Raw genomic sequence first — 24,296 nt, 5'->3', positions numbered from 1 at the left:
ACAAATTTGTCAAGCTCTTGATAACTTTGACAATTTAAACTGAACACCATCCTATCAATCCTTTTACTATAAACTAGGATTAACACTACACTATAAACCCTGATATTTGTGTATGTATTTTGTGTTATAATTTTTTGTGTCTTGCTATGGAATTTTGTACTTTAAAAAGAATGAAATATGTACCTGGAACAAATTAGTAATTGCGTATATTGTTATGAATTATAATGAATTTTGTATCTGAAGCAAATTTGTAATGATTTTTTGTGTCTTGTGTTATGAAATTTTGTACCTTATAAATATGGATTTTTTGTCTATGTCTTTTCAATCCAGTTGGGTCCATAATGTTAAACTATCTGTCCCTCATTGTTTCAATTTAGGGTCTATAATGCTATGTGGACCTCTGAGCATACCCTAATTGCAGGAGACACTTTTAAACTCGTAGCATACTAAGATTAATGTTCGTTCGTACCACTTCAACCCAATTAAAGAGGACAAAGTGCTCGCTAAATTAATTTTTCTATATAGGAAGTGATTTGAACTCCCGATCTCTCTTTAGAGACGAGAGTGCACGATTACTCACATCATAACACCAACAAAGCTGGTTAGTGACTATAAGTTTTTATTGTCACTCAAAATTTTAAAAAATAAAATAAAATAAATACATCATTTTATATTAAGTCCACAATAAATTGACAATTAATGTATAATGTTTAATAATATTTATTATGTATTAATTTTATAATATTATTTGTTCTGTTCATATACCTAAACCAAGAGACTGAGAGAATATGTCACTCCATATAATCCAATGATTGTGACTTGTGAGAAATTGGTCACGTAATTTTGATAGAAGAGTTTGATCACTTGATCGAGACCTTCCAAGAGTATTTTGGTGCAAATTATGTTATCAATTCAGTGCATGTTTACAATTTTAAAATTTTATATTTATAATTTTAGACATTAATACACAAAATTACATTATCCAATATTTACAATTTTGAACTCTATATTCACAATTTTGTTATATAGATTCAAAGATTGTGTTATACTATTGGATATAGAGTTATGAAATTGTGAATATAGAGTTTTAAACGTGTGAACATAGTGTTCTAAAATTGTGAACATGGACCCGGGTCCACCTTGTAAGGTGGCCCCGGGTCCATGACATAACAACCGACAAATTATATCGCCAGACTAATATGCTTTATTGTGCGTATAAGAAGTCTAACTCCAATTTAGGGAAGCCGACTCTGGGGATCAACTATAACTTGAAGTCAGGTGATCAACTTCTATGCGAACTTGGGTGAAGTTTCAATCATTTTTCTTTTACCAGTTATACTTTATTTTTGGATGATAAGAAAAAAATTAATTTTAAATTTATGTTTCATCTATTTGACCACTTATTTCAAGTTTTACATATTATACGTTTTTTTTTTGTGCATAAAGCTACTCCATATCCAAAGTCAAGGATCAAATCCTTAAACTTTGATTAAATATGGATGAGTCTCTTCCACTCAGTTACACCCTTCAAGTTTTTACGTATTATTCTTTGATTTGACATTTTTTTTTGAAAAATTGATTTGACATAAACCTATTAAAAATAAATCCAATTTAAAAGTTATGTTTAAATACGATTTTTCTTAAATAAATTTTCGTAAGTTGGAGAGATATGATCATTAAATCATGAATATATTTATTTTTTGTTAAATTTAATGGGGAATAGAATGATAAAATTAAATTTAAATCTATCACGTAATCGGAATCATATTACTAGAATGGGCACCTAGCTAAATCTAAAACAAATATCTGTCTTTGTGACTGAGATGTCCTTGATTACTAGAATTGGCACCTAGCTACATCTAAAAAAAATATCTTTCCTTTTTTTTGAAAACAAAAAATATCTTTCCTTGTGACTGATATGTCCTCATCTTTTATCACTACTTTTACAATTTGTCCCATTACTATGGTTCACAAGCCATAAAATCAGTGGACACTTTTAGTAACTACACATTTAGGATGTGTTTGATTCACACAATGGAACTGAAATGAAAATCTGAATCAAATCCTTGGTAATGATAATGAGTTTTGGTAAAAGTATTTTGTATGTTTGGTAGTAGGGTGGAATTGAAATCTGAATGAGCATAAACATAAATGTGTAATCTAGGTATCATTTTAGCCTTTTAGTTAAGATGTAGTACATGTTTCAATTTGGTTTCAGAGTCATGACATTGTCTTGTTGAGCGTATAATATATAAACATAAATGTGCAATATAATCCAACTATCAGTTTAGCTTTTTAGTTGAGATAGAACACATGCTTTAATATATTAATCATCGAGATTCCAAGGGGAGAATATGCAAAGGAAACAAGCTTTTACCTTACAGCGGTAACATAGTTGAGAGCTATGGTACAAATTATGCTGTCAATTCGGGTGCATGTTCACAATTTTAGAATTTTATATTTATAATTTTAGACATTAATACACAAAATTACATTACTCATATTTACAATTTTGAACTCTATATTCACAGTTTTGTTATATAGATTCAAAGGTTGTGTTATACTATTGAATATAGAGTTATGAAATTGTGAATATAGAGTTTTAAACATGTGAACATAGTGTCCTAAAATTGTGAACATGGACCCGGGTCCACCTTGCAAGGTCGACCCGGGTCCATGACATAACAACCGACAAATTATATTGCCAAACTAATATGCTTTATTGTGCGTATAAGAAGTCTAACTCCAATTTAGGGAAGCCAACTCTGGGGATCAACTATAACTTGAAGTCAGGTGATCAACTTCTATGCGAACTTGGGTGAAGTTTCAATCATTTTTCTTTTACCCGTTATACTTTATTTTTGGATGATAAGAAAAAAATTAATTTTAAATTTATGTTTCATCTACTTGACCACTTATTTCAAGCTTTACATATTATACATTTTTTTTGTGCATAAAGCTATTCCATACCCAAAGTCAAGGATCAAATCTTTAAACTTTGATTAAATATGGATGAGTCTCTTCCACTCAGTTACACCCTTCAGGTTTTTACGTATTATTCTTTGATTTGACATAAACCTATTAAAAATAAATCCAATTTGAAAGTTATGTTTAAATACGATTTTTCTCAAATAAATTTTCGTAAGTTGGAGAGATATGATCATTTTTTTTTATTTATTGAGGAAGGGGGAAACCCGAAACTGTTTAGTCAATATTGTACATGAAGCGCCATGATGGGCATCCTATTTTGTCAAACTCTAAAGGTCGTAACACATCTACTGGCGGTTGGGAAAGTGTGTGCAGACCTTTAAGATATAATCTTGAAGACTTTGCAAGACGGTCAGCCACTGTGTTGAGCTCGCGAGGGATTACCTCTAATTTCCATGATTCTACTTGTCGTAATTCCTGCCTGCATGCCTTGAGTATATTACCGATTATGTTGGTCGTAATAGATGGGGTACTCATAGCAGCAATGACTTCCCTTGAATCACCTTCTATTATGATATTCCTACAACCCATGTGAACTGCTGTTTGAATGCCTCTAAGCAGTCCCCATGCTTCCGCCTGGTTTGGAAAACAAGCTCCAATATTACTGATGAAGCCGTGTAGCCAATTACCTGAGGAATCTCTAATGACTCCTCCGCATCCCGCTCTCTTGGATTGAGGATCCACTGACCCGTCAAAATTTATCTTGACAATCCCTGGCTCTGGTTTAGACCAGCTTCTGCTCTCCCAGTTGAATATGTGCTCTGACCCCTGAAAAAGTTTGGATCTTGTAAACGCAGTTGTGACTTGCTCTAATTGAGCGTTAATCCACAGAATTTTGGATTGGAGATGATAGAGTGTGTTATTAAATACTGCCTCGTTTCTCCACTTCTATACCCACCACAGCGTAAGTGCGAATAGGGTATTGTCTTCTTCTGGTTTTCGCCCACTTCCCTTGTTCGCAACTCCACAGTCAAACCAGCGTTGGAAGGCTAAATGTCTAGTTTTCCAGTAAAAATCCGGAAGTATTCTTTTCCAAACTTCATCAACTGTAGGACATTTGCGCAGAGTGTGCTCGATATCTTCGCTAACATCCTTGCAACACCAACATTTATCACAGGTTGCGAAGCCTCTTTTCACCCTTAGTTTATTGGTCATTATCCTCTCATGGCGGCTTAACCACAGGAAGACTTTGATTTTGCTGGGTAGCTTTAACTTCCAAATAGCATTCCATTTTGATGCTTCGGGTGATGAGTAGTTTTCAGTTGCACAAACATAAGCAAATCGAACTGAGAAAGAACCCGACGGTTCTTCACTCCAAACAGCTTGGTCTTGCGTTCCTAGCTCGTCGAAGAGTATAACGGCTTCTAGTTCGTCTAGAATATCCTCCGGGAGAAATTGTTGCAGAATATATCCATTCCAAGTACCATCTTGATTCCAGTACTAATCCACTGTTTTGTATATTTCAGAGGGAGGAATCGGGGAGATTGAGCGATTGATTAAAGGGCCATCTCCCAGCCACTTATCCAACCAGAATGATGTACCCTTACCATTTCTGACCAATGTTGACATACCTTTTCTCAGTATTGGAACTGTTTTCAGAATGCCTTTCCAGATGTTTGACATTTTGGGTTTCGGTCTCCATGTAGCGCAATCCTCCGAGGAGATGGCATATTTAGCTTTAAGGACTTGTGTCCACAGGCAGTCATCTTTTTGTAAGAGTCGCCAGCCTAGCTTTGCAATAAAGGCCTCATTCATTTCTTCAAGTCTGCGAAGTCCTAGACCCCCGCATTCCTTGGGCTTAGTGATTGTTTCCCAGCTAATTAGGTGACATTTCCTTTGGTCTGTTGAGCTTCCCCAAATGAAATTTCGGATAAGCTTTTCAATCATCGTAATTACTCCTTTGGGCAGCAAGGTTGATTGCATCGTGTAGTAGGGCATGGATGATAGGACTGATTGGGTAAGGACTAGTCTACCCGCCATTGAGAGTGTCCTGGATTTCCAGTCGGCAAGTTTGCTTTGGATTTTCTCAATGAGACCTGCATATGATGCTTTCTTGAGCCTTCCGTGGATTGAGGGGACCCCGAGGTATTTCCCCATATCCTCCACTTTAGGTATTCCTGTGAGATTCAATATTCTTTGTTGGAGGTCTGGATCTGTATTCTTGGAGAACAGCAAGGTCGATTTTGTAACATTAACTCGTTGTTCGGACTGCTCGCAGAACGTGTTCAAATAGCGGCTCATTTCCTCAGCTTGTGCTATTGTAGCTTCCCCGAACAAGATCATGTCATCTGCAAAAAAGAGGTGAGATAAGTGAGGACCTTGTCTACTCAGTTTGATACCTCTCCAATTACCATTCTGTACAGAGGTATTAATAAGATGCCCGAGTCTCTCAATACATAAAACAAAAAGTAGGGGTGAAATAGGATCTCCCTGTCTGATTCCTCTCTTTGGCAGGAACCATTCTGAAGTTTTACCATTCCAGTTAATGGCCATTCTTGGTGTGGTAATACATTCCATTAAGTTTCTTCTCCAGACCTCATTAAAGCCTACATTGATTAGGGTATCCTCGATAAATCTCCAGTCTAGCTTGTCATAAGCTTTCTCTAAGTCCACCTTCATGATCATCCAACCTGTAGCAACTTTTCTTGCATTCATTGAATTTAATACTTCTTGGAACACGATAATATTATCTGAGATCTGCCTGTTGGGTACGAAGCTTGTTTGGTTCAGACCTATTAGTTTCTTTGAAGCTTCTCTAAGGCGGTTAGCCATCGTCTTAGTTAGAATCTTGTATGTAATGTTGCATAGACCTATGGCCCGTAGCTGTTTCACTGATTCCGGGCAAGGGACTTTCGGAATGAGGGTAATCACTGTGTCGTTGCAGCCCGGGTGTAATTTTCCTACTGCAAAGAAGTTCAAGGCGAATTTGACTAGGCTGGCACCTACCACATCCCAGGCCTTTTGATAGAACCCTGCTGTGAAGCCGTCAGGGCCGGGAGATTTGCAGGCATCCGTCTCAAATAAGGCTTGTTTGATCTCTTCTGGTTGGAAAGGGCGATTGATTTGTTGCCATTCGTGCGGGTCTAGTTCTGGGAAGCTGCCATACACTTGAGGGTAGGAGTATTCAGACTGAGGGTCAGAGAAGAGATTAGTAAAATAGCTTTTGACGTGTTCCATTAGTAAAGCTTCATCGGTGATCCTTTGGCCTTCTTCTAAGATCAACGCATTTACTTTTGCTTTGTTGTTTTTAACCAAGGTCGCCATATGGTAGAATTTTGTATTTCGATCCCCGGATGTGATCCATTCTAATCTTGATCGCTGGAACCAGACGAGCTCTTCCTGATGAAGTGTAACTTCTAATTCTTTGCTCAGCTTCTTTTCAAGATTAATGAGGTCTTGTCTAACATAATGCGATAAACAGGTCTGGATTCCTTGTAACCTGGCCATGAGTCGCTTCTTTCTATGAAAGATGTTTCCAAAGCTTCTTTTATTCCATTCTGCCAGTGTGACTGCCACTGCTGTCTTGTTGATTTCCAGATCTCTTTCTGGTAGCCATGAGTCACGAACACAACCGAGAAAGTCCTTGTGAGTTGTCCACGCAAAGTTAAATCTGAAATTTTTGTACCCGTATGGGGTTGTGGTTGGGTTGCAGGAGATTAACAGCGGTGTGTGATCCGAGTTTAGCCTTGGGAGATGTTCAACTTTTGCATTGGGGAACCTCAATTTCCATTCGCCGTTGCATAAGGCCCGGTCAAGTCTAGCAACTTTGTACGATGACGTGTTTTCGCCCCTTGTCCATGTGAATTTAGGCCCTTCAAAACCTAGGTCAATTAAGCCTTCCCTGGAGATCCAATCGACAAAATCTGCACATCTAGACGATATGAAGCTCTCAGAATTGCTAACTTCATCCCTATTAGTTACAGAGTTGAAATCTCCACTGAAAAGCCAGCAGGGAGAGAAATTAAAAATACTTGCAGATAGCTCTGTGAATAATTTTTTGCGCAAAGGGTGGTTAGGACTACCGTATACTGCGGAAAACACCCAGGGTGGTGTTAAACCTTCTTTAACCTGTAAGCAGATAAATTGGGGGTGAGTATACAGAACTTGTATATGAATTGAGGGTTTCCAAAAAATCCATATGCCTCCGGAGAATCCAACAGCTTCCACTCGAATCCAGTCTTCGAAACCAAAGCTGCTGCAAATCCTATTAGCATGCGTGCCTGAGACTTTTGGCTCAAAAAGACAAACTACGTCAGGGGAAAATTTACGACAAAAATATAAAAGGGTGCGCTTAAACGAATTGGAAGTTGCACCCTGACAATTCCATGAGAAGCAAATCATAAATACAAGGAAAAAAAACAAACCACAGTGCTCAAGAGCACTGGAGGCCGCGAGCCGGATACCCAAGATCAAATTGACCTCCATCATCAAACATTTGTTCGTCTTGGTCGTCCGGTCTGCTTGCAAATGACCTGGGGATGTCGGGGGGGTCTCCAATGAGTTCAAAATCCATCTCGTTTCTGTATGATGACTCTGGAATGTCGGATTGATGGTGAACCACCGTGGACGAGATTTGTTTGCCGAAATTGCGTCCCCTTACTACTGTGTGCTCTGTTTCTGCTGCAGCCCTTCTAGGGGCTCCTCCCCTGCCACCTTTCCCCCTTTGGTTACCTCGACTTATCGTGTTAGGTTGTCTATTTGAGGTCTGGTGCGGGGTGTGACTCTGGACCATTGGTGGTTGCTGCGATTGGGATGTCTTGATTGTTGGCAGGGTTTTCTGAAGAGTTTGGTCTGGTACCATATTGGTTCTGGGAGCAGCTGGAGCTTCGCCATCATTGTCATTTAGCCCATCCAAAATAGCAAATCTAGAATTTCCAAGAGTGCCTCCCCTGCCAGTATTCGCGGGTGAACCTTGGTTACGACCATTTTGAGGGGGGCCCGTAGTTGCGATGCCTCCCCTTCGTTGTCCTCTCCTGTCTTTCCTTGCAACGAGCATCCAATCCCCAAAATTTTGCTTAAGGTCTCTAGTAGGTTTGCTAACTTTATGAACCACCGGCTGCTCCTTAGGGGTCGCCGGAACATTATTCTGCCCCCTAACAGGGTCTGCCTCATTTCCATTGGCCCCCTCATCCTGATTCTCTGGTTTGCATTGGCCTTGTTTATGGCCATAGATGCCACAGCTGAAACAAACCATTTGTATACCCTCATACTCTATGGGTACAACTTCGCCGCCCACCGTAAATTTGGCCAGCAAGGGTTTGGTTACATCTACCTCAACACAAACTCTTGCAAACTTTCCTATGGAGATCAAATTGGTGGTTGTATCGACCTTCATTGGTCGACCTACGTTTCTCCCTATTTTTGCAAGGAACTCTTCTTCAAAATATTCAATAGGGAGGGTTGGAAATCTTACCCAGACCAGGAGCTTGTTCAGTTTGTTCTTGTGGGGAAAAAAATTCGGTTCCCATTCTTGGACTGTCAGATAGTGTCCCAAGATGATCCAAAGTCCTTCGTATTTTGCGAATTCGTAGTCGCGTAAGGAATCGAATCTTGCCAGGAAGTATTCTTGGTCAATCGCGATGAGGTCGAAGTTAGCATCAGGCTTCCACATCCTCTGAAGCCTCTGGATCAGATATGAATAGCTGACCTTGCGTCCAAGAACTTTGACGATTAGGGTTCTCCTCCTTGGCCGGCGAAGGCGCTCTTTTTCCTCTCTTGATACCGGAATAACAGGGCAATTTGGGTCTGGGTCGATATCCTCCATCGGATCTTCGTCTGAGACCACCTCTTTCTCCAAGGATTCGTAATTATCCTTTCTCCCCCATGCGTTATAGGGTGTCTCGACTGGAGTTCGCCATTGGGCGGATTCCGGCGATTTGAGTCCGACTGAAATTGGGGTTTCTTGAACTATGCTGTCCACTGGTGATGTCGAGAGCTGCTTAGTTGCTTCGCGAGCTCTCTTTGATTTCTTCGTAGTTCGCTCTTGGGATTCGTTGGCCGACGGTGACTGAGTAGTCGCCGGCGCCGAGCCTGATTCAGATAGGGTCTCCGTAGCTTCTATCATTCAGAGCATAAGATAGCATTCGGAGAGATATGATCATTAAATCATGAATATATTTATTTTTTGTTAAATTTAATGGGGAATAGAATGATAAAATTGAATTTAAATCTATCACGTAATCGGAATCATATTACTAGAATGGGCACCTAGCTCACCTAGCTAAATCTAAAAAAAAATATCCGTCTTTGTGACTGAGATGTCCGGCACCTAGCTAAATCTAAAAAAAAAAAATCTTTCTTTGTGACTGAGATGTCCTTATCTTTTATCACTACTTTTACAATTTGTCCCATTACTATGGTTCACAGGCCATAAAATCAGTGGACACTTTTTTTTTTTTTTTCTTAAGAAAAAAAAAAATCAGTGGACACTGTTAGTAACTACACATTTAGGATGTGTTTTATTCACACAATGGAACTCAAATGAAAATCTGAATCAAATACTTGGTAATGATAATGAATTTTGGTAAAAGTAATTTGTATGTTTGGTAATAGGGTGGAATTGAAATTTGAATGAGCATAAACATAAATGTGTAATCTAGATATCAGTTTAGTCTTTTAGTTAAGATGTAGTACATGTTTCAATTTGGTTTCAGAGTCATGACCTTGTCTTGTTAAGCGTATAATATATAAACATAAATGTGCAATATAATCCAACTATCAGTTTAGCTTTTTAGTTGAGATAGAACACATGCTTCAATATATTAATCATCGAGATTCCAAGTTCCACAAATCTTCAGCGTATGCTTCACAGCCCTCGACAACAATGCTGTGGGGAAGTTTCCAAAGCATCAAGATTAAAATTTTTTCAAACCCCGTGTAGTGATCTACATGGATTGAATGGTGTGTATAGCTTTGCTATATTATATTATGCAGCAAAAACACAGTTGTAATATGACCTTAGATCAAATACAGGAATCACAGTGTTATCAAATTCTACAACTTTCGCAGCAGTGATTTCTTCCCACAGGTCCTTTGAGACCTATAAAAGATGCACATCTTGCTGAAGCCCTCGCCATAAAAAGATGCACATCTTGCTGAAGCCCTCGCCATAAAAGAAGCTCTTTCCGGGCTAAAAGGGAAGCATTGGCGGAAAGTCTGTGTACAGACAGATTGCCAGCAAGTCTGTAGACTCTTCAATGACCTCCCTAAGGATTTATCTTATACAAACACTGCTATTAGGGATAGTCGACTCATATTATCTAATTTTCAGGATTTTGTCATTAGATATATCAGCAGATTAGTGAATGTGCAAACTCACACCGTAGCACGAGCAGCCCATTCAAACACTGGTCTTTGTACTTGGGGTGGATTCTCCCCCTCATTGTATTTACTCAATGATTGATTAAAATTGGGCTATTGGTTGATTATCTTTAGTCCCTTACATCAGGTATATATATGTTTAAAATATAATGTTGATGTAAGGGTAAATCTTAAAAATTATTTGCTACTTGATGCCTACACGGGTTGCTTCTCGCAACAAGTGCACACTCAAGAAATCACTCCAGAACCTTTCGTGTCCTAAAAAGGATCTTATCTTTTGAACTTCGAAATCTCAACTCTACAAATGTCTCACCAAACTAACAAATGATCTTCTAAACTCCTGAATTATTAAACAAGGCTAAGAATTAAAGTATTAAGAATTTAGCACTTGAATTACGATAAAAAAATTAAATTAGCTATATAATATGAGTAATAATTCTTTTTTTCTTTTGCAATTTCGGATATGTGTATGAATATAAAGAACAATATAGTGGGATATGCCTTCTTTGCATGTAAACTAACTTATCACTAGCTTACTTAGATTAAATGCTTCTCACAAACAACCCAAACTTCAATGCACTTCTCATGCAAAGAAAAGAGAGAAATTTTCACTAAAATTCAATCTTACAAGGTGTGTTTGAACCATTGAGTTATGGCACTTATATGAGGTATTTATAGGGGAAAATAAGGTATTAAATATTCTAGGTCTCTTATCCCACCCAAAATAAAAAAAAAAAATACGACTTTGTAAAGATCATTTCCCACCCACAATTAAAAAAATACAACTTTTGTAAAAATAATTCCCAACCCAAAATTAAAAATACAACTTTTGCAAAAGTAATTTCACAATCATATTGAAGCAATAAACTCTTACCAAACAGGGCAATACCACACAACTACAATTTTATTTTTTCTACATCAGTTAATACAAGTACAAAATGGAAGAGTAGCAACAGTGAAACGGGTAAAAAGTTTATGGTAAATCTTAAGCCATGGGAAATGGTTCCATTTCATCAACAGGGAAAGAGATTGGAGTTCAAACTGCAACATCAACATAGGAAGAGACCATCTTGAGGACATAAACTGGATCTCCCACCTTAACGGTTTTTGGTTTTCCTCGAGCATCCCAATCATTACAAACGAAAGTTTGTCCGAAGTACACCTACATAGATGCGGATATCAGTGCAGCATTTAAAAAGAAATTACGAAATTCGCTTAACAAATGTTAGTACTTGACATTCATAAACTATTACCCTTCCATGTGGTCTTTTACCGGGATGCAAGTTCTCACTTGAGCGGAATTTTGTAAGAGTTTCAGTTGGCTCAGCGCCTACTTCTGCTGTTTCTTGATTAACTTTAGGTATCTGATCATAATATCATAATAGAATTGTGATGCATTAAAGTTGGCATTCACCCTGTACCATTTAGCTGAAGTAGCTTAGATGTTCCATGAGATTAGAATGAATTTCAAAATCAATAGCCAGTTCAGATGATAAGAGTTATGATATCTCAGAAAGCATATATATGTTTAATGGTTATGGTGACATGGGAACCCTTTCTTCAACTTTATAACCATTAGAAATTAGAAATTCCTGAGGATACATCTAAATCTGTAAATCACCACAGCGATAGATGCAGAGGAAATTACCTTACAGCGGAAACATAGTCGTCCACTACTAAATGTTAATCCGTTTATCTTGATCTCTTTCCAAAAATCTTCAGCATACGGTTCACATCCATCAACAACAATGCTGCAGGCAAGTTCCAAAGTTTCATGGATTAAATAAGAGTTTGACATTTTTGTTGCAGCAATGACAATAGCCACAAATTTTTAACAGATTGCAGATCAGAGATTAGTTGATTATATCACTGCTATATAATTATAGCCATAAGCAAGATTTAACTCTGCTATGTTCCTGCATAAAAAGAGTGCCAATAAGGGAAGTAGATTTATTACAGACTACAGATCAAGGCTTTTCCTTTGTGTGCTTACCCCTTTTGGGTTTTGGCTATGGATTGATTTTCTGAATCTGAGCTATGACCTATGCTAGAACATCAAGAAAGAAGTAGGAAATTTACTTGGGTCTAAAGCGATTCATAGAAACAGGCTCCTTCAGCTGCTCGTTTAAAACATCCAGTGATTTCTGGCAACAATGAAGAAACCATATAAAGTTGGTAACCAGAAAACCGTAAAGACAGCCCAGGTGGTAAGAGTGCTCTATCTACAGCCGAGAGGTTGGAGGTTCGATCCTCAAATCCTTGGGTTTGAGCCGGTCAGCTATGGACCACCTAGGCTAGTTTACCTCCTTGTGGTCCTTTGCCGGCTAGGGTCACGGGGCGAGGAGAAAACTGCATGAAGTATTTATACTAGTTCTTTTCTTTTTCAAATTACTAGCTGTTAGGTTTGTTTTCGTTTTCCCTATTCTTATGCTAATGTTTGTTTATTACTGTTGCCACCTTCAGTATTTAAGGTGGCTTAAGCTTGAGTTTAGATCATCATATATTTGAATTTGAATTTGAATTGTCTTATGACATTTGGGAGAAGAAGAACTCCAGCATTCTTCAGTTTATTTATCTGTTTTCTAGTCCTGTTCATTCTACCTACAACCATAGGGAGAAAAACACCCAACCCCATTCCCCCGGCTCGTCCCTCAAGTCCGGTTCGCCCAGTGACGCGTTCTAAAGCTCCCGGGCCCACAACAAAAACCTTGTTAAAAGAACATAATAGTTCAAAGAAATACTAATCACCATTTGGGTACCACAGTCTCTCACCTGGGATGCAAGATGAATTGGAAAGGCATCATTAAACTTAATCTTGTGGCCAGCGGCATACTTGGGGTCCACAGCCCTAGTCTGAGATGCTGCATGAACACAAGATGAGAGAGTATTATCAGTTTTCAATCACAGGTTCAATTGATAACACAGTCTGCAACTGGCAAACATGAGAATTCGTCAATTCGGACATCAATCTTCCAACTATTTAGCCGGTAGATTATCAATTTAGGGTCACATAAGCATCAAATTAAGATAACATGGTCTAAATATCATCATAGCTGCTGGCAGCCAATATATCCAAGAAGTTATACAAAGCATCATGCACTTGATATTGATCATATATATCAGATAAACTTTTAGTTGAGACGAGCACTTCCTTCTTCAATTCTAGATTATACCTTCATGAAAGCGCACTAGCCGGCTAGGTTTCCCAAGATACTTGGTGAACCACTCTGCTGCTTCATCTCCCTCATCCAAAGCAGAGCCAGACCAGCCCCACACAGAGATACCATCAGATACAGTGGAAGGTTCAATCAATGGGACCTTGAGAGCATCCATTCCAGTAGCCCTAATTTCTGTTTGGAGCAAACTACTAATCATTAATCATTTCCGAGAAATTAAAAGTTCAAACCCTTTGATTTCATGACATTCTTCAATAACCTACCTAAAAACGAGCCGTTTTTGGGCTCCCAACCCTCGCAGAAGGCGTCGCGCGGCAGCTCCACTTCAACTAGGGCAAGACTTGACTCAACTCTTTGCGTGCACGCTCTGCCTCTTGAATTCACCACCATCCATAGACGATCCCACCGGAATCCTAACCGTACAAAATCACTCATGCATTTACATTTTTCCAGAAGAATTTCAGTTATTGTCCATAAATCAAGTTTCGGCAGACAATTGAAAATAAGTTATCACATCGCCGGTGCATGAAGAAACTGATTGATCATTCAGAAAATGGAAGAAATCACAAACATTCATATCATAGAATTAATTATACACAATCGAACGAACAGACAAAGTGTATACCAGTAGAATAGATGGGTGCTTCAGAAACGGAAATTCCACGGCATGATTTGACAGGGTATATCCACATTGATTCCACTTTCGCTGCTTCTTCACAATGCTCATCCTCCTTTCTTTCTTCCTTCCCTAAAAGTCGGCTAATTAGGCCAGTTAAGCTCATGTTTGAGTAATTTCTTTCAATTTCTTCTCTGAATAATGTCTGGTCAGCTCAGGAGTATAATGAACATCGTCCCACTAGCAAGTTATAGTGAGCTGTGTATGCATACGGACGCCAGTGGTTGTCGTGTACAGAGCATTCTTCTGTCACATTCTCTGCAAATTCCAATACACTTCGTCATTGCGCACCGATTACATGGTATATCATGCTCTAAAAATGCATCATTGCATGGTCCAACTCACACAAATTTGTCAAGTTCTTAACTTGATAGCTTTAACGATTTAAACTGAACACCATTCTATCAATCCTTGTACCATCGATTAGAATTCACATTGGACTATGAACCCTAGCTAATGTGTATGTATTTTGTATAATGGTTTTTGTATCTTGCATGGCTACTGGAACAAATTAGAAATTATGTCTTATATTATGAATTTATGTGTCTTTTGTGGTTAAATTTTATATAATACAAATTATGTACCTAAATTAGATTTCAAAAATAAGTAAATATATAACATGTAAATGTGTTTTGTGTCTCCAAATATGAATTATGTATTTCACTGTTTCAATTTATGGTTTATAATGCTATGTAGACCCTCCCCCATGATATAAATTTTATAAATTTCCTCATTCTATAAGTTTTTTCTTGTATGAGACACTTTTAAACTTGCACCATACCCCGACTAATGTCCATTCACACTGGGCCAGCCCAATTAAAGGGAGCAAAGTGCGGCAGTTTATATCGTGGACCAGGGTGCATAATGCATTGTGCGTCCTGTACCAAAATGTTAGGAAGATGAGATTCTTGTACTTTGTGTCAATATTATGTGTATTGCAGGCAACCTTTCTGTGTATTTATGTTAGTAACACAGGTTGTAATGTGTTTGTGCATTCGAATGTTAGGAGGATGAGTTCTGTGTATTTTGTGCCAATATTCCGTGTATTCTAGACAACCATTCTGTGTATTCTAGGCAACCTTCTGTGTATTCATGTTAGTAACATTTGAATGTTAGGAGGATGAGTTATGTGCATTTTGTGTCAATATTCTGTGTATTCTAGGCAACCGTTCTGTGTATTCATATTAGTAACACACGTGTTGTGATGTGTTTGTGCATTCGAATATTAGAATACACAAAATATAAGTCCAAATATTATCTCTTATGTTTCATGTTTTTCAAATTTCACAATATTATTTAAATATTCACCAAGAGGTTATGCCACTCCATATAATCTCATGCATGATGTTTTCAAAAAATATAATCTCATGATTGTGACTTGTGAGAAATTGGACACGTAATTTTGATAGAAGAGTTTGATCACACTTGATCGAGACCTTCCAAGAGTATTTTGGGCTTGCTCCAAAAAAATTCCCTCAGGACATATGATAGCAAATTATTACGTAGTCAAGGTGGACCCGAGTCCACATAATAATTTACCATAATTTATTATTGGGTAACACTCGAGTCTCAATTTATGAGGCGAGTCAAATCTTTAATTAATGAGTCACATATTTATTTTATGAGTCGGATCTTTGACTTCATTAATCAAAGATTTGACCCGTCTCATGGATTGAACACGTGAGACGGTCTCACACAAGTTTTTGCATTTAATATCATATGTACTCAGGGAACCTTAAAATGGATCTGAGTTCAAAATACACAATTTACATCTTAAATATTCATAATTTGAATTGTAAACATTGAGTATGTAAATTGTGATGTGTTCACCATGTAACGTGGACTCAAGTCCATGGTATAACTATTATCAACTTATATTGTAATTGTGCTAGACTAATATGTTTTAGTGTGCATATACGGAGTCCAAATCCACACCTTACTCCAATCTAGGGAAGCCAACTTTGGGGTTCGAACTTCGAACTCCTACCTTGTTGTCTTCTACTACAACTTGAGGTTAGGTGATCAACTTCTATGCTAATTTGGGTGAAGTTTTAATCGTTTTTTACCCGTTATATTTTATTTTTGGTTATGTCCTATCTACTTAACCACTTATTCCAGGCTTTACACATTATACTCTTTTTTTTGTTCGTAAGGCTGCTCCATACCCAAAACCAAAGATCAAACTCTTGACCCTTGGTTAAGGATGAGTGAGTCTCTTCCAATCAACCATACCCTTCATGTTTTTACATATTATACTTTGATTTGACATAAACCTATTTAAAACTAAATGCAATTTATAAGTTATGTTTAAATACGATTTTTCTCAAATAAATTTTCGTAAGTTGGAGAGATATGATCATTAAATCATGAATATATATATTTATTTTTTGTTAAATTTAATGGGGAAGAAAATGATAAAATTGAATTTAAATCTATCACGTAATCGGAATCATAACTTATTACAATTGGCACCTAGCTAAATCTAAAAAAGATATCTTTCTTTGTGACTGATCTGAGATGTCCTCTTATCTTTTATCACTACTTTTACCTACAATTTGTCCCATTACTATGTTTCACAAGCCATAAAATCAGTGGGCACTTTTAGTAACCACACATTTAGGGTGTGTTTGATTCACATAAAGGAATTGGAATAAAAATGTGAATCAAATACTTGGTAATGATAATAGGTTTCGGTAAAAGTATTTTGCAGGTTTGGTAGTGGGGTAGAATTAGAATGATTACCAATATTGATGTTTGGTTATATATGACCCTATAATAAGAATAAATGTTTTAAAAATACAAAAATAACAAATCAATGTGATTGATTCTAATATAATGGCATTCAAAGCACCAATATGAACAAAAAAATCAAAACAAAAATCTAAAATCACTAATCTAAACTTAAAAATCAGATTACCAATAAGATGGAATGATACTCGTTTTTAATTAGGGAATAAGATTTTTAATTGAAGGGATAATTAAATTTTTGTTTTAAAAAGTTATCAACCAAACATACACTAACTACGATTTTTATTTTCATTTCTGGTGTGTAAACCCATGAACCAAACATATCCTTAGTCTTGATTTGGTTTCAAGGGTGAGTATATATGATTTTTAGAGTTTCGCTACATGAATTCTTAATTTATATTTTGTGTTTTTTATTATCTAATGTGACAATTAATGATAAGTGATAATACATAAAATAAATACACTTTTGTTTATATTAGTTTATAAAGTTTTGATCTGTCTACAACGCAACTTGATTAGTTCAAATAGTGTTTTGAATTATAGAGCTCTCATTATTGATGATTGTAAACTTGTTATTAGCTCTTTTGATTTCATTTCAATTTGTTATGTTCGTAGATCAACGAATCAGGTAGAGCACTTCCTTACTCCGGCTTTTGGTTCTCAATCTTGTCCGGAGGTTTGGTATAACACTCCTATTTGTGTTCAGAATTTTTTTCTCCAGTATTAATAAATTTGGCACCTTTCCTTCGAGAAAAAAGTTTTCATTTGTCTTCATGATGTTTGAACTTAAATGATTAAATTCCTTATATTTTAATTGAAGGATAGCCTTATTTGTGATTTGAATAGCTTTCAATGTGTTTGTAATGGTCCTTTTGATGTTCGCAAACCAATGCAAATGCATAACAAAATATTGCAAAATTACATTTCCCGCAAAATGACCTCTACTAAGTATTTTGATCATAACATGAATACATGATATATGAGGGTCTAAGTGGGATGATTTTAATGGCATTATTGAAAATCCAATTCAAAGGATTACAACTCTTATGATGATCACAAAGTCAAAATTTGAGGTAACATAAAGTTAAAATTAGTCTAGAAGTTAAAATTACACTGCAAAATTGGTGGAATAATGCACACTACATGCACTCGACGCGTTATAAAATGCCAAGTTAGACGTGTCGAGTGATATGTTTTCCGTTGTAGCATTTTTAACATGTCCAAATTATTACTTGAAAAGTTGAATGTTCTAATCTGCAATTTTATAGCAGCACAAAATTTACATTTTAGCCTCCATTTTGCTCCAAGCTAAGTATAAATGGATCTTCATTGTTCAAAACCTATACCCTAGCAACCTTCATCCTTTCCGTTTTTACAACTTGGATCTCATTCTTCATTGTTCAAAACCTAGCAACCTTCATCCTTTCCCTTTATACAATCCCAATTTCACCTTTACAAACGTAGCATCCAAGAGATGATTATATTGTTGATAGTTTTAGGAGAATATTAGAATTTATTTTGTAATTAAAAAAAAATGGAGGTAAGATTTTAAGTTTGAACCGTAGGATCGAGGAGAAAATAATGAGCATTTCTTTTCATTCTTTCCTTAATTTAATCTTGTATCTATTTTGTATTTTTGTGTAATGAAGATGCTTGTTCTTTTTTTTTTTAAACAAATGAGATTGCATATATTAAGTAGTGAAAAAATGCAAGATACAAGAAGGTGGAACAACCTCCCACGTTCCCAGACGAAGAACTAGTTAATATATTTATATTTGTGTATTATGGATTATGTTTATTTTCCTATTTTGTTGTTTGCTCTTTAATTTATTTTGTGTAATGAAGATGCTTGTTATTAATATATTTATATTTGTATATTATGGATTGTGTTTATTTTCCTATTTTGTTGTTTGTTCTTTAATTTATTATGATTTGTTAGTTTAGTTCCTACAAGTTGTTGTATGGAAGATATATTATTGATATGTGAGATTAAGAGCTCAAATTTTACATGCTTATTTGTTATACTGTGTTTCAATGAAAATTCATCATAGCTAGAACATTCTTGTCATGCACCTATGGATTTTTACATTATGGGAGTATGTAGAAATCTTAGGGGTACTAACCTTAGGTTTTACACTATAGGAACGAGTAGACATTTATTACGGATTAGTCTTTAGATTTTTTTGCCGTAATATCTTACAATTTATAGGATTAACTTGTGTGTGCGTAAGATGAATTGGTTAGGTTCATTCTTCATAGGCTAGCTTTGCTTGTAAATTACCGGAGTAACGAATCTTGTCGGTCAATACACTCGGGTAGATTACGGGGGTGGCACCAGGAACTTTAGTGCAATTCTTCCTTTCGCAAGGTACAAAACTACATTTAATTTCTACCTTAGTTAGCTAAATATAAGCATTAAAACTATCCATATCAATTATATCTTATATATATTTCTTTATTTGTTGGATTTAGTTGAGATTCATTTAGTTTCGTTGCTTTCACTTTGTTATGATTAAACTAGCTTTACAAGAACCAATCCGAGTTAGTGCTTAGCACCTCATGCCCTATGGATTTACACCTTAGAATACTCATGAAATTTATAAAGAGCAAATACAAATTTTGGTCCCATGACTATTAGCAAAATGACAATTTTGATCCACATATTTAATTTCTACCAATTTTGGTCCCAGAACTATTATTTTGGTACCAATATTCATCCACGACTATTGTTTTAGTGCCAAAATTCATCGCCTCGGTCACCCATCCGTTTAAAACATGCAAAAATCTAAAACTGTTAAGGAAATTTTCATCCTTTTCAACTTAATATCTCAATTTAAGCATGAACAAATGGATTTAAGTCCTAAAATCGATCAAAATTCATAATTTTTCTCCTCATTTTACCTTAATTTGAAGAGGAGAACTATGAATTGTGATCAATTTTAGGGCTTAAATCTCTTTATTTAGGCTTAAATATCTTTATTCATGGTCAAATTGCGATATTGAGTTAAAAATGACGAAAATACCTTTAAAATTTTTAAATTTTGGCACATTTTAAATGGATGAGTGACCGACAAGGTGAATTTTGGAACTAAAATAATAGCCGTGAGACCAAAATTGGTACTCAAATAATTGTTGTGGGACCAAAATTGGTAGAAATTAAACATGTGGATCAAAATTGTCATTTTGCTAATAGTCGTGAGATCAAAATTAGTATTTTCTCAATTTATAAATTTAGTTGACCTTTAAATCTTTAATGCTACCATCAATAAGGTATCTTCAAGGTCCCAAGAAAAGCATCTACATCAAAAATTTGTACAAGAGAATAAAAATGGGACAAGAGTCAAATAGGTCTTTCAATTATAGGTCAAAGTGCAATTAGTGCTCTAAATAAAAAATAAAATAAAAAATAAAAACCTCCAATTAGACACTTTAACTTCTCATTTTTATGCAACTAAGTTAATTAACAGGTTACATATAGGTAATCGATACTTTCTTTAATTTAAAAAATTAATTAAAAGTTAAAAAAACATATATATTTTTTAATTAAGATAAAGTAATTAAATTTATATTTAAAAAAAAAAAAAAAAAAAAAAAACTCCGGTGACTTTCCTGTCCAACTGGATGAAAAAGCCGACTTGGCTTCTTCGTCTAGTTGGACGAAGAAGCCGGCCTGGCTCCTCCGTCCAATTGGATGGAGAAGCATACAATCTATTTTTTTAAAATAAATTTAAATTTATTTTTTAAAAAAAAATAATTACATGCTATTACCTTGAGTTCACCCGCAAAATAGGTTAATTGCACAAATTTAAGAAGTTACTAGCTAAATTACATAAAAATGAACCGATGAAGTGCATAATTGGAATTTTTCCTAGTTTAGGGAGCGCAGCTAATTGCACTTTGACCTATAGTTGAATGACCTATTTTGACCATTGTCTCAATAAAAGTTGAGAGTAGTAAACATTGGAACTCTAATATAAGTTCATTATTATTACTTCAAAATTGTATACAATTATAACATTAAGGTAAGTCAAAAGTTAACTTCTAATTGTTAATCCGTATTTATTAAAGTATTTCTGTCTGGGATGTTTTTTTGAACTCTAATATAAGTTCATTATTATACTCAACGCAAAGCAATTCGTACTGTCCATGTTCGAGAAGGAAAGCTTGAAACTAACATAACTGAATTAACTACCCACGCAGCAAAGCCATGCCTTCCTGGACCTCTACACTCTCTTTACCTCCGATTTCCATAAACTCTCATCAGCCTTCTGTTACTCAATCATCTCAGCTTCCGAATCCGCCACAGAACCGTCATTCTCAGCCACCGCCCGCCGCCACTCTCGCTCCTACCGGAAATCAAAGACCGATTTCACAACCGCGTTCTCCGGCATCATGGATCGGCGCGCTTCGATCGGAAGTGCAATCGAATTGTTTCAGAGACGCCATCGAAACCTACATCCAGATGAACGTTGCCGGGGTCCGACCCGAGAACTTTGCTTTCCCAGCTGCTTTGAAGGCGGCTGCGGGGCTTCAGGACTTGAATCTAGGAAAACAGATTCATGGTTGTGCGGTTAAATTAGGGTATGACTCGAGATCCGTGACCGTGGCGAATACTCTTATCAATCTGTACGGGCAGTGTGGTGGAGATATAAGAGAGGTTTACAAGGTGTTTGATAAAATTCCCAAGAGAGACCAAGTGTCTTGGAACTCAGTGATCAATGCTCTGTGTAAATTTGAGGAGTGGGAATTGGCGTTAGAGGCATTTAGGGTAATGGGGTCAGAGGGATTTGTTCCTAATTCTTATACTTTAGTAAGTGCAGCTCTTGCTTGTAGTAATTTGACGAGGCCACATGGACTAAAGCTAGGTAAGCAAGTCCATGGATATTGTTTGAGAATGGATGAGAGGAAGACTTTTACTAACAATTCTTTGATGGCAATGTATGCAAAGCTAGGCAAGGTTAATTACGCAAAGATTATATTTGAGTTGTTTGCAAACTGCGATATTGTTTCATGGAACACATTAATTAGCACATTTTCACAGAATGGCCAGTTTAATGAGGCCTTGGAGTACTTGAGCCTTATGATTCTTGAAGGAGTGAGACCTGATGGGGTTACATTTTCAAGTGTCCTTCCTGCTTGTTCCCATTTGGAGTTACTAGATACTGGGAAGGAAATTCATGGTTATATCTTGAGAAATGGGGATTGGATTGAGAATTCATTTGTTGCAAGTGCTTTGGTGGACATGTATTGCAACTGTCACCAGGTGGAATATGGGCAAAATGTATTTGATAGAACCAAACAGAGGAGACTTGGGCTTTGGAATGCCATGCTTGCTGGATATACACAAAATGGGTTTTACGAGAAGGCCTTGGTGCTGTTTATGGAGATGGTGGAACTCTCGGGGCTAATTCCAAACACAACCACAATGGCGAGTATCTTGCCTGCTTGTGTACATTGCGAAAAGTTCATCCACAAAGAAGTGATGCATGGGTATATAATAAAACTGGGCTTTCAAGACGACAGGTACGTGCAAAATGCACTGATGGATTTGTACTCTAGAATTGGAAAGATAGATATATCAAAGCGTATTTTTGACAGCATGGAAAGCAAGGATATAGTTTCTTGGAACACTATAATAACAGGTTATGTAGTTTGTGGATTTCATGAGGATGCACTTGTCTTGTTACATGAAATGCAAGCAGATAAACACAAGGATGTCTTAGAACATGATGTTAAGGTTCATTTCAGACCAAATTCAATAACACTCATGACTGTCCTTCCTGGTTGTGCTGCCCTGGCAGCACTTAAGAAGGGAAAAGAGATTCATGCCTATGCCATGAGATCTGCAATGGTTTCTGATGTCACTGTAGGTAGTGCATTGGCTGATATGTATGCAAAATGTGGCTGCCTGGACCTGGCAAGGAGGGTGTTCGATAGCATGCCTACCAAAAATGCGATAACCTGGAATGTTCTCATCATGGCTTATGGGATGCATGGAAAGGGAGTGCAAGCCTTGGAACTTTTCAGGAGAATGGTTGCAGAAGGAACCAGAGATGGGGAAGTGAAGCTGAACGAGGTCACGTTTATTGCAATTTTTGCTGCGTGCAGTCACTCAGGGATGGTAGAGGAAGGACGAAAACTATTCTACGAAATGAAAGATGGTTATGGGGTAGAGCCTTCTGCAGATCACTATGCTTGTCTTGTCGACTTGCTTGGCCGAGCAGGTAAGCTGGAGGAAGCATATCAGCTCATTAACAAGATGCCTCCAGGGCACAACAAGATTGGGGCCTGGAGTAGTTTGCTTGGTGCATGCAGGGTCCATCAAAATGTAGAACTAGGTGAAATCTCAGCCAAGAATCTCTTTGAGCTGGAGCCAAATGTGGCAAGCCACTATGTCTTACTTTCTAACATATATTCATCAGCTGGGCTTTGGGAAAAAGCTAACGACGTGCGAAGGAACATGAAGGAAATGGGAGTAAGGAAAGAGCCTGGGTGCAGTTGGATTGAATTTGGTGAAGAGGTTCACAAATTCACAGCTGGTGATGGATCTCATCCACAAACTGAACACCTCTATGACTTTCTCGACGATTTGTCTGAGAAAATGAAAGAAGAAGGCTATGTGCCTGACACTTCCTGTGTTCTGCACAATGTCAATGATGATGAAAAGGAAAATCTTCTCTGTGGGCACAGTGAAAGATTAGCTATTGCTTTCGGTATTCTGAATACAGCTCCCGGGACTACCATCCGCGTTGCAAAGAATCTTCGGGTTTGTAACGACTGCCATGCTGCTACTAAGTTCATTTCAAAAGTTGTGAACAGAGAGATCATTGTGAGAGATGTAAGAAGGTTTCACCATTTCAAGGATGGTACCTGTTCATGTGGAGATTACTGGTAAAATTGTACATGGTTCAGAGTTCAATTTAGTGGTAAGTTATACTCCTTTTCAAGCTATAAACCAGTGTTCAAATCTCACATTCCCCATTCCCCACCAAATCTACCAAAAAATTGGTAAAACTGTACAAGATATTGCATGAAACTTCACTTTCAAAGCCTAGGGTTAATAACATTATTTCCTATTCTTTTTTTTTCCAGCTTCATAAAAACTTATGCAGTAGATTCTTTCACTTCCACAACATCAACAAATAAAGCTCTTGTTCAAGATACAAGAACCAAAGTTGATTCTGCAAATGATCAATAGTTGTAATGATCATAATCACATTTAACTGAAATAACCAAAAAAGAAAGGCACTTAACTAACCGTCTAACCCTACTCCTTTTCTAAAAGACTTCTAAATGAAGTTATGTGACTTTCTACGCACAGCAATGCAATCACTGAATAAGCTTTCATAGTCAAGCTCTACTCGGTTATGCTGTCTCCAATCCCTCAA

At 36.8% G+C, this 24,296-nt stretch overlaps 2 protein-coding genes across 2 annotated transcripts; one reads left to right on the top strand and one right to left on the bottom strand.

Annotated features, from left to right (window-relative positions):
* Positions 1-11,147: 11,147 nt before the first annotated feature.
* Positions 11,148-14,568, bottom strand: LOC116032966 (mitochondrial amidoxime reducing component 2-like). The gene is made up of 8 exons (XM_031275717.1): positions 14,110-14,568; positions 13,748-13,897; positions 13,482-13,658; positions 13,081-13,169; positions 12,388-12,452; positions 11,957-12,059; positions 11,562-11,672; positions 11,148-11,470 (listed from the first exon to the last, which is right to left on the bottom strand). Exons 1-8 carry the CDS (start codon positions 14,264-14,266, stop codon positions 11,345-11,347), a joined length of 978 nt encoding a protein of 325 aa, XP_031131577.1. The 5' UTR covers positions 14,267-14,568; the 3' UTR covers positions 11,148-11,344.
* A 6,478-nt stretch (positions 14,569-21,046) lies between these two features.
* Positions 21,047-23,992, top strand: LOC116031760 (pentatricopeptide repeat-containing protein At3g57430, chloroplastic). Its single transcript, XM_031274060.1, has one exon. It carries the CDS (start codon positions 21,116-21,118, stop codon positions 23,801-23,803), a length of 2,688 nt encoding a protein of 895 aa, XP_031129920.1. The 5' UTR covers positions 21,047-21,115; the 3' UTR covers positions 23,804-23,992.
* The last annotated feature ends 304 nt before the right edge of the window (positions 23,993-24,296 follow it).

Source organism: Ipomoea triloba, chromosome 10, assembly GCF_003576645.1.
Source record: "Ipomoea triloba cultivar NCNSP0323 chromosome 10, ASM357664v1".
In the NCBI taxonomy this organism is placed as follows: Eukaryota; Viridiplantae; Streptophyta; class Magnoliopsida; order Solanales; family Convolvulaceae; genus Ipomoea; species Ipomoea triloba.
This window is presented reverse-complemented; position numbering and strand designations above follow the sequence as displayed.